The sequence below is a fragment of the Crotalus tigris genome, unplaced genomic scaffold (assembly GCF_016545835.1).
Source record: "Crotalus tigris isolate CLP2741 ecotype Arizona unplaced genomic scaffold, ASM1654583v1 scf7180000019652.295055, whole genome shotgun sequence".
In the NCBI taxonomy this organism is placed as follows: Eukaryota; Metazoa; Chordata; class Lepidosauria; order Squamata; family Viperidae; genus Crotalus; species Crotalus tigris.
The window spans coordinates 152,518-162,343 of NW_024097643.1; the positions used below are offsets into that span (position 1 = coordinate 152,518).

Sequence of the window (9,826 nt, forward strand, 5' to 3'; positions counted from 1 at the left end):
TTCGGACTTCACCATTGGCCTTCAGTGGCGTAACTATGGGCGTTTCCCATGGACTACTGTCCACAGGTCTAAGATACCCTGCTGAATCAGTTTATCCAGCTCTGCATCTATTTTACCCTTTAAGGCAAAAGGGCACCCTGCGTGGCTTGATTCTAATGGGGGCTATGGCTGGGTCTAGCCTCAGAGAAATAGGAGGGCTTTTGTAGGAGTCAAATTCTGGACTAAACACATCTGCAAACTCCTTGCAGACCCCAGCCAGGCCTGTTGTTTGCACGTTGTGTATTCCAGTCACCTGAATTCCCAGGGCCTCAAACCAGTTGAGTCCAATGAGACTCATACGGTCTCCGCCAACCACAACTATATCCAGTAGCCCCTCAAAATTCCTACACTGCACCTTGAGTGTGGGCTCCCCCCTCACATTGACTCTGGAATTTTGGAAATCTGTGAGGATGAGGTTTGACGGCCTGAGTTTCACCCGTAGGCCGCTTCTGCTCCAGATCTTGTTAAAGGTGTCTAGGGAGATGATTGATAGAGCAGACCCAGTGTCCAGCTCCATCAACAAGGGGACTCCTTGCAACTTCACATCGATGTGAAGCTTCTTCCTAAGTGGCCTGTGGACCCCCATTCTAAAAATACTCCTACGTGACGCGCAGAAGCCCACCCTGTTCTGGCTGGGGACCTTGGTACCTTTCTGAGGCAATTCTTCTGGGTAACATTCCTTCTGGCAACCCAAACAGACGGAGGAGGCCCTGCAGATGGTGGAGCGAAAATGGCAGTCTGCGCGGCAATGGTGGCCTCCACATCTGATGCATCGAGGGGATGATGCAGGCTGGGCCTTCCCTCCATGAGGCCTCCACATCTGATGCACCAAGGGGATGATGCTGGCTGGGCCTTCCCTCCATGAGGCCTTCTCCCTGGAGTCTGATACAGCCGGTCCACTTCCAATTCTGGATCCTGTTCGGATTTTTCGTGAACAACCTCTTGATGGAACTTGAGGGGGCTTGGAGAGCTGCAAGGCCTTCACAGCTCCACCTGCTGCTTCTTCTTCGGCTGAAACTTCCCTCAGGGCATCTTGGAACGTGAGGCCTTCCTTCGCGAAGAGCTTCTGCTGCAACTCCCGGCTTCGCAGGACACAGACCAGCCGATCCCTCAGTCTCTCCTCCAAGTCTTTGAATTCGCAGGGCCTAGCTGCTTGTCGCAAGGCCACAACAAACTCTGCTGCAGACTTTCCAGGCCTCTGGTCCCTCGGCTCGAACGCGTGTCGCCAGGCAATCACTGAGAGCTTGGGTTCAAAATGCTCTTGAAGCATCCTCTTCAATTCTGTGTAGGTGATTGATTCCAGTGGTGCTGGGGCGATCAGCTTCTCTGCAATCTCAAAGGTCTCTTGCCCACACACACACAGCAGCGTGGCAGCTTTGAGGTCATCTTCACGAATTTGATTCACCCGGAGGTAGTTCTCCACCTGGGCCACATATGAGCTCCAGCATTCTGGGTGAGCTGTGTCAAATTCTGAAAGCCAGCCTATCTTTGCCATCATTTCAGCCCAGGAACTTTGTCCACACCTCTTGCTGCAAGGATTGAGAAGGGTCCCCCTTTTCTGAGCTCACTTCCAGCATCTCTGCTGGCAGGCTAAGTCAATCTCGAGGAGCCACACTTCTCCGAGCTGCAAGGGCCCCTGTGGTGAGTCAGCTTGGCTTCTTAATCTGTTTGCCTTGCAGGCATCCCACCTTCATCGCCAATGTTTTGTTTCAGGAAAAGAGGCATTGAGATGAAGCAACGAGTTCCAATAGTCTCCTTTATTGCAACACCAACAGAACAGGTTTTAAAATGGTGCGGCCCCCTTTTATAGCCTCCCTGCACAATACCTTGCTGGCCAATCATTGCAAAGGCTGGAAGCAGCCTTTCTTGTCCCGGGCATCCACATGGTCTGCCTGGGCCAATCGCTGCTGCCTGTGCCTGCCGGCCCAGAACATAACACTTCTCATCTAAGAAGTTTCATCAGTTCTCGATGGATGGTGGGGAGAAACAGTCTTTCTTTAAAATCTTCTAGTGTCACCTATAATTCTTCTGCGTCAGCCTTTTCCTTTATCTTACCTTTACGAATGCAAATCTGTACAAGCCGAGGTTTGCTTCTGCTTATGTGTGCTCAGCAAAGTATCAAAAGGTTTGCTGGGGATGCAGAATATATACTATATTATTTCTTGCATTCATGTAAATAAAAAAATAATGTTGTATCTTCAAAGTGATTTGGTAGCTTTACCTGAGCCACACTATACTATCTCTTCCCTATCTAATCTTCCTGACAAAACCATAAAAAGGCAAGGATTTCATCTGGATATACTTGTTTTCACTGAGGCAAAAAAAATACTTCCTTATGTATATTTAAAGCTTCATGACATCAAGAATTGCCCATTAAAAGAATTGCTCAGGTGGTTCCATGCTTCTCCCAATTTAGTTGGGAATGATGTAAAGTTTCATAATGACTGTATTATCAGCTTTGCTGGCAAAAAACAATTTATTAACCGTTTTTAAGGGGTGGGGAAATCACTCAACAATCTTCAAAGAATCTTGAGTTTTGTTCTCTGTGTTCCTTCTAATGTCTATCTTGATATTAACCCAGTTATTTTGTTACTATTATGGAAAATCCAATGAAAAAGCCTAATTAAATCATATGGAAAACTGCTTGCTGAAAAATTAATATAGCCCTATTCCTGCAAAAAACACACAATTCTCAAAGAATACTAAGGTGAAAGACAAATTCATTCAAGTATGTATGTATACACAAACCCACATACAGAAACACAAAAACAGAAAAATCCAAGTAGTATTTGCTTCTTCAAAATTCCATCTTATTCCTTTTTTATTTCTTTTGTACTAAATGTTCTCTGGTGTTGAGATTAGGCTTCCATATAATTATATAGATTTTGGGGGTGAAAATGCATCCCAGTAAACCACCACCAGAAGACAGGATAGAGAAAATCTCCACAGCCACCATGTACTTCCCTTTGGTACTCAGGTAGGTGGGGACAAAGGTCAACCAAACACTGCAGAAAACCAACATGCTGAAAGTGATGAACTTGGCTTCGTTGAAACTGTCTGGTAACTTCCTGGCTAGGAAGGCCACAGTGAAGCTGAGAAGAGCCAAGAGGCCCATGTAGCCTAAGACACAGTAAAACATGGTGATGGAGCCTTCATGACATTCTACAATGATTTCTTCAAGGAGTGTCTCCATGTCGAAATCTGGAAATGGGGGAGAAGTACTCAGCCAGATGGCACAAATACCAACTTGAATGAATGAGCAGAAGCAGATAATAGAATAGGCCAACCTTTGCCCCACCCATTTGTGGAATAGGCTTCCTGGCTTTGATGCTAGGAATGCTACAACAACTGTGATAGTTTTGGCCAATAGAGAAGAGATTGCAATAGAGAAGATGATGCCAAATGTTGTTTGTTGGAGGAAACAAGTTGCCCTATTGGTTTGTCCAATGAACAGAAGTGAGCAAAGAAAACAGAGAAAGAGAGTGATAAGTAGAATATAGGTGAGGTTGCGATTGTTGGCTTTGACAATGGGAGTGTTCCATTGCTTAATGAAAATTGCAAGTACAAGACCTGTGCAGAAGGAAAGGAAAAGAGCCAGAGACACTAGAGTAATGCCTAGTGGCTCTTTGAAGGAGAGGTAATTCAGTGTCTTTGGAATGCACTTGTTGTGAGCTTGGTTTGGAAATTCATCTTCTGAACAACTGTCACAATTCTCCATGTCTGAAAAAAAGGAAAGAGCTTCTGAACAGACTCAAACTTTTTAAAAGTTTCAGAGTTGCTTTTCAGGTTTTCCCTGCAATCTAAATGTTTCCTAAATCATTTTATAATTCTGTATTCAACCTACATTTTAAAAATGAGTATTGTAGAGAAACACTATTTAGATTTTTTCTACATTTTAATGTTCTTGGCTTTTTGGAGTGCATTAGGTTTTATAGCATTTCTGAACAACAGAACAGCATGTCTCACTTTCTAGCAGGAAAGAGAAAGGATATGCTTGAAACTTTAGATCCTGAAAAACCTGCAGTAGCAACAGAGCAGTGGTCTCTAACTTTTATGACTTGGCAGCCCAGGTGGTGGGAGGGAAGAGGGGAACTGGACTGCAGAAGCAATTGGGCAGTTGCATACTTGCAACTCGACCTGCACAAGTGATAGGCCTACATGCGTGCATGTGAGTGCCTGCTGGTCCACCACTTGCACAGGTTGAGCTGCGCACACGTAAGTGCCCACAAGTTCGCCACTTGTGCAGTCCAATTCTGAATAGGACATGGCCCAATTGTGGGCCACAGCCCATCGGTTGCGGACCCCATACTAGAGGATAGGAGAACAGGAACTGTGCTACTTGATTATTGCTTCCTTTATGTGAGGCGCCTATCATTTGAATGAGATTCAACTTCGAGGGTAGAGAGTTGGGGTAGAGGACATCACTGATGTCTCTTCCTTTTCCTCCTTTGTGATGCATGAATACAGCAGGCAATAACGTTGAAGAGATTTTTTTAAACTGGGATACAGGCTTTCATACCTCGTTCCATTGCGATGCCAGAGTCTTACCCATTTGTGTGGATATCATCTTTTCTGGACATGGAGCACAAGTGTAGCAGCAAAATTTCTGCCCTTCGATCTTGTTCTTTCTTTTTCCAAGAGGACAAGGGTCATTACATAATGAGAGAGGAGGCAGCTGACCCCAAATAAAGAAGTCAGTATTAATGTTTTGTTTATGTTTTTGTCTTACAGCCAATGAATAACAACAAAACTGTTGACAGTCATTCCTGCCATGTAACAGACAATTTAACCTCCAAAAGTTTGCCAGAGCCCGGAACATAACTGAAATTGCATTTGATTTGTTTTTTATTTAGCTGAGGTTAAATTAGTGAAATGTACCCACATTTATATCCAAACCTGGATTATTTTTCCCATTGTTCTCCATTCAAGGTGCTGATTACTACCTTTAAAGCCCAAGAAGACATAAGGCCTAGTTATATAATGTACTGCCTGTCCCTCATAGTATCTGCCTGGTCAGACTGATCTCACAGGGTTGGCCCCATCAATTAAATAATACCAGTTATAGGGGCCCTGGAAGTGCATGTTCTTTTTAACAGCATCTGCCTTCTTGAATGAAGCACCTCCCAAATTCAGACTTTATGTCTATTTCTAAGGTCTCTGAAGATATGTGTTTGTCTAGGACTTTGGCAAAGATGATCAATAGCCCCTTTCTTTCTTTTCCTTCTGTCCATACAAGGTATTTTCTCAACTATCTCTGTTTTTTTCAATTATTTTGGTGTCTTTATATTGTTTCTTCTTTTTAAACCATTTAACAATGTATAAATTGCCTAGAGTGACTGTCTGTCTTTCTGTCTTTCCGTCTATCTGTCTGTCAGTCTATCTATCTATCTATCTATCTATCTATCTATCTATCTATCTATCTATCTATCTATCTATCTATCTATCTATCTATCTATCTATCTATCTATTATCTGTCTCTTGTTATATCTCTATCATCCATCCATCTGTCTGTCTCTTTTGTATCTCTCTCTCCTAGGTATCCATCATCTACCTATCTATCTAATTTTAAACCACCCATCCCTCACACAGAGCTCATCCTATTTTTATTGTACCTTAGTAAATCCATGATGCCATTGGATTTTGTCTTGATGAATAAGGAAGGTTTCACCTGGAAGAGCTTGTGGATCTATTTCTCCAACTGGGATGTTGATATAGGAGTTGTTTGGGAAAGTAACCAAATTTACAATGTCAAATCCAGCTTGCAATGCTCCGTCTTCGTTGAATTTAATTTCATCTCCAGCATTGTTGTTGAAGGAAGTTCTCCGCAGAAATGAATGTAGCTTACAGAACAAAAAGTATAAGGGTTAAAGAGAAACAGATAAGCCCTTAAATGGCCTCAAACAACACCACTTTTTAAATTTGGAATCTTTTTTCCCCTGGAATGCAGATGTAGAGATGACTGAAACAGTCTCGTTTTTATATTGGATCACAGTCCACTTTACAGATTAAAATCTCTTTTGATACATGTTGATTTTCTTCAGTGACAATTGAGAAAGTTAGTTGAAAAAGAGCAAGAAGAAGCTGTGGGAAGAACATTTATTGGAGACAAGTAGAAAGGCAGAAGTATGTTAAAGATCAGTTTTGTTAGTATGCAAGAAGGAAAAAGCTGAGATATGTAGGCAAAAGACAATAACCACCTGAAGTGTGTCAATATTTGTAATGTATTAATCATAAAGGAAGATGAATGTCTGTGATCTTTAAATAGCTGGGCTACGATGATCGGTTGACTCTTTAAGTCCTGCCACTCTGTTGTAACTGAGTCAAATATTTCAAAAAAGCATTGAGAAAGAGCAAATCTTACCTGCCAGGCTTCTACAATCTTTGATCGCACTTGATCCCTGCCCGTTTGTATGTTCTGATCAGTCTTCGTATGTTCTGTTTGAGCAGAATGTAATGCTTGAGCCACAGCATAGACAGCATTGTAGATACTGTAACTATGGCCAAGTATGCTGGTTTCAAAGAAGGGTGCAAGAAGGTTCTCCAGTCTTTCCTCTCCAGTACACTCCTCATCTTGAGAAACACCATTATTTGATGGTGAGCAGCCAAATGTTTGGGTCCAGAAATTTCTAATAAATCCATCTTGATTAGCCCCAGAAGGGGTGACAGCCTGTATATATAGTTGGAAACTTGGCAGATCCTTTTTGCTAATTGAGAAGGAAATGGCCCCATGGAATATTTGCATATCAACAGCTCTTTGTAAGGAATGTAATGTGAAATCGTTTTGGGCCATTGTGATCCATATTTTTTGCGTGGAAATTTTCTGTGAAGAATCAAAAACCGTTGGGAAAAAAAATTGGGTGCTTTGTAGTATAGAGGCCAGCCACATAAAGACTGTATTTTCTCCATGTATAATAACTGCATTTGCTGTTTTCTCTGTGAACAAAGTAATGTGCCTCACACATCGTTCAAGCAAGTCAAATCCTTCAGAAGAATGTAAATTTCTCTCAACTCTTTCTATGAATTCGGAGCAGATTTTATTTTGCGACAGCATGGGTTCCAGAGTTTGTATGAAATATTCTCCATGTTTGTCATCTGCAATGACAAGTCCTACCCAGTTCCATCCAAAATACAGAAGAAGTTTGACTAAACCCTTGTACTGGAGAGCTTCATCAGGGGCCATGCGATAAAAAGGGGGGAAACACGATTCATCAGTTGCTATCAATTTAAATGAGCCATATGAAATCTAAAAGAAGGAAAGAAGAAATAGGAGAAAAAGAGAATGATAAAGAGAAAGTGTTGATGGATATATTCTACTTTATTTTTCAAAATATGGTTGTTCAATATATAGATTTGGCTTAGAGATCTTTCTAAAAGGGAGATATCCTTTCTGAATATTATCTCTATCTATCTAGCTGTCTGTCTGTCTTTCTTTCTGTCTATAAATCAATCAATCATCTATCTATCTATCTATCTATCTATCTATCTATCTATCTATCTATCTATCTATCTATCATCTATCTATCTATCTATCTATCTATCTATCTATCTATCTATCATCATCATCATCTTTATCATCATCTCAAGTCTTTTTCTTGAAGATAACTTAAGTATTTCAATTTAAGGAATGAAATGTTTCATTTTTTCTTAGGTCAATATTTCTTTCACACATTGTCTTTCACATTTTATAAAATCCAAATGTTTGTGCACATTATGCTTAAAATATATGAATTGACACCAATAAGGCAGTTAATGACAGCTAGGATAAATCTCCAGGTTCAAACAAATATGCATACATAAAATTCTGTATGTCTTGATTCATGTTACTGGTAGAGAAACCTGGATTAAGTCCACACATTACCCTAATTTCTTTATTTCTCTTTATCCTAATTTCTTTACTTGTCTTTACTGATAAACCATCAAATTGCTTCTTGAAAGGGAAATCAAGAGTAGACCATCTGTGTGATTGCTGTAATTTTGAGATCTTTATTTATGAGTCCAACCTGTGGGATCTTGAAAAGCTGCAAAATTTCTGCCATGCGAATGGATGTTTCAGGACTCATCCCTCCAATGATTCCCATCACTTTCTTTTCAGTCCCACAGATATAGTTGGGGATAATTTTATGCAACTTAAAAAGCAGGTCCAGAGTGGTACGATAGGTCATTAGTGCATTGGAGTAGCTGTCATAGATGTGGAATCCAAGAGTGAAGTTGGGCAAGATGTGAGGATCCTTGTTGATCTCTTTCACGGCAAACACAAAAGCCAAGACATGTTGGTAGAACTTGGTTATCACACTGTAAAAAAGTGACTTGTTTCAAAAGAGAACTGCACCATGCATTATATAGTTAGAAAGAGATAACCAATGTCAAAAATATTATGAGAAACACACATTGAGAAGAGAAATATGCTGAAATTCAGTTTTATTATTCAAGGTTCATCTCCTATATTAAGTGTTTTGTTTAATAATACCCTTTAACAGATATTTAAATTGATAACCCAGAAAGGTTGCAATGGATAACTTATATACCCAGAAATTTTAAAGGACATGGTTGCATTCTCTTGGAATAATTGGAGGAACTTTGAAAAACTTTAGAGAAGGAAGACAGGATAACATTCCAGAAATATGTGAATAGTTGTCATGTAGAAGAGATCTATGGAAGAAATCCCATTTTTCCTGCCCTTAAAAAGGAGAGACTATATTCATGTTAAGCTTTCCATGCAAGTTTTAGTCTTTTGTAAACCTTCATTAGTCCTATAATGGCAGAAAAAGGACTTTCTGCCTGATCAGGGAGCTGGACTAGATGACCTTCAATGTCCATTCCAACTATGTGATTCTGTTATTCTGTTAAAATATTCATCTTTATAATGAAAATAATACCTGTACAATCTTTTGAAATAGGACAGGTGGACCACTAACATCTAATTAATACATGAAAAAATAGAGACATAGTATTAATAACTAGTGCCACCCCAAGGTTTTGGAAATGACTCTTTATTCCACAGTCAATGTCCATATTTAAAGTATTATAGTGCCTTTTATGTTATGGTGAATTAGGGCTGGTTCTTTTACATCCAAGTTGGAAAAGGTTTCAGTTCTCAACAATATATCTGCTTGTCCTGGTCTGTTGGCTTTTGGTTTAATTAGAAAATTGGATATTGAATTAACAAATAATTTCTAATTACCAAGTTGCTGTTAAGGATATGTCCATCATACATTTATATTCATTAACAGAGGATGATGGAACCTCTTTGTTTTACAAAGATGAAAAGAACTGGGAAGGATTAGATTAAAATAAGCTAAGAGAGTGATTTCTTACAATGGGAAGTCAAGCAATTCCTCAGAAGGATGTTTATCAAAAATAACTTTGGGGAACATGTAGTGAAGATGAGACATCAATGCACCAATGAGAAGGTCTCCATCCTGGTGCCATTCCTGTGGAATTTGAATGGCTTCATCTCCAGTGCACTTAAGAAGTTGTACCTTCATGGCTAGTTCTGGAAATAGTAATAAGGCAATAATACCCAACATTCCTGCTCATTTGGCTTCTCCTGTATTGCTGTTGCTATCAGTCTTGATTTAAACACGATACTATAGATAGTGAAACAACTGCTACCTTTGTTGAGATCTGTCTTAAGAATACCGCATGCCACATTCATTGATCTGATCCATTTTCTTCAGCCTCACTTATGTCTGGATTCTTGAGGTGTAAAGGACAGAGTTGCCCTTTGAGACTACTGCCTAATTATTATGCCCTTTTTTCATTTGCAATTTAAAAGAGCACCAGCTGT

General features: G+C 40.1%; 1 protein-coding gene across 1 annotated transcript; it reads right to left on the minus strand.

Annotated features, from left to right (window-relative positions):
• Positions 1–2,860: 2,860 nt before the first annotated feature.
• Positions 2,861–9,707, minus strand: LOC120317470 (vomeronasal type-2 receptor 116-like). Its single transcript, XM_039364123.1, has 5 exons — positions 9,679–9,707; positions 8,040–8,331; positions 5,652–5,879; positions 4,588–4,714; positions 2,861–3,759 (listed from the first exon to the last, which is right to left on the minus strand). The coding sequence occupies exons 1-5, from the start codon at positions 9,705–9,707 to the stop codon at positions 2,861–2,863; spliced, it is 1,575 nt and encodes a 524-aa protein (XP_039220057.1).
• Positions 9,708–9,826: the final 119 nt, after the last annotated feature.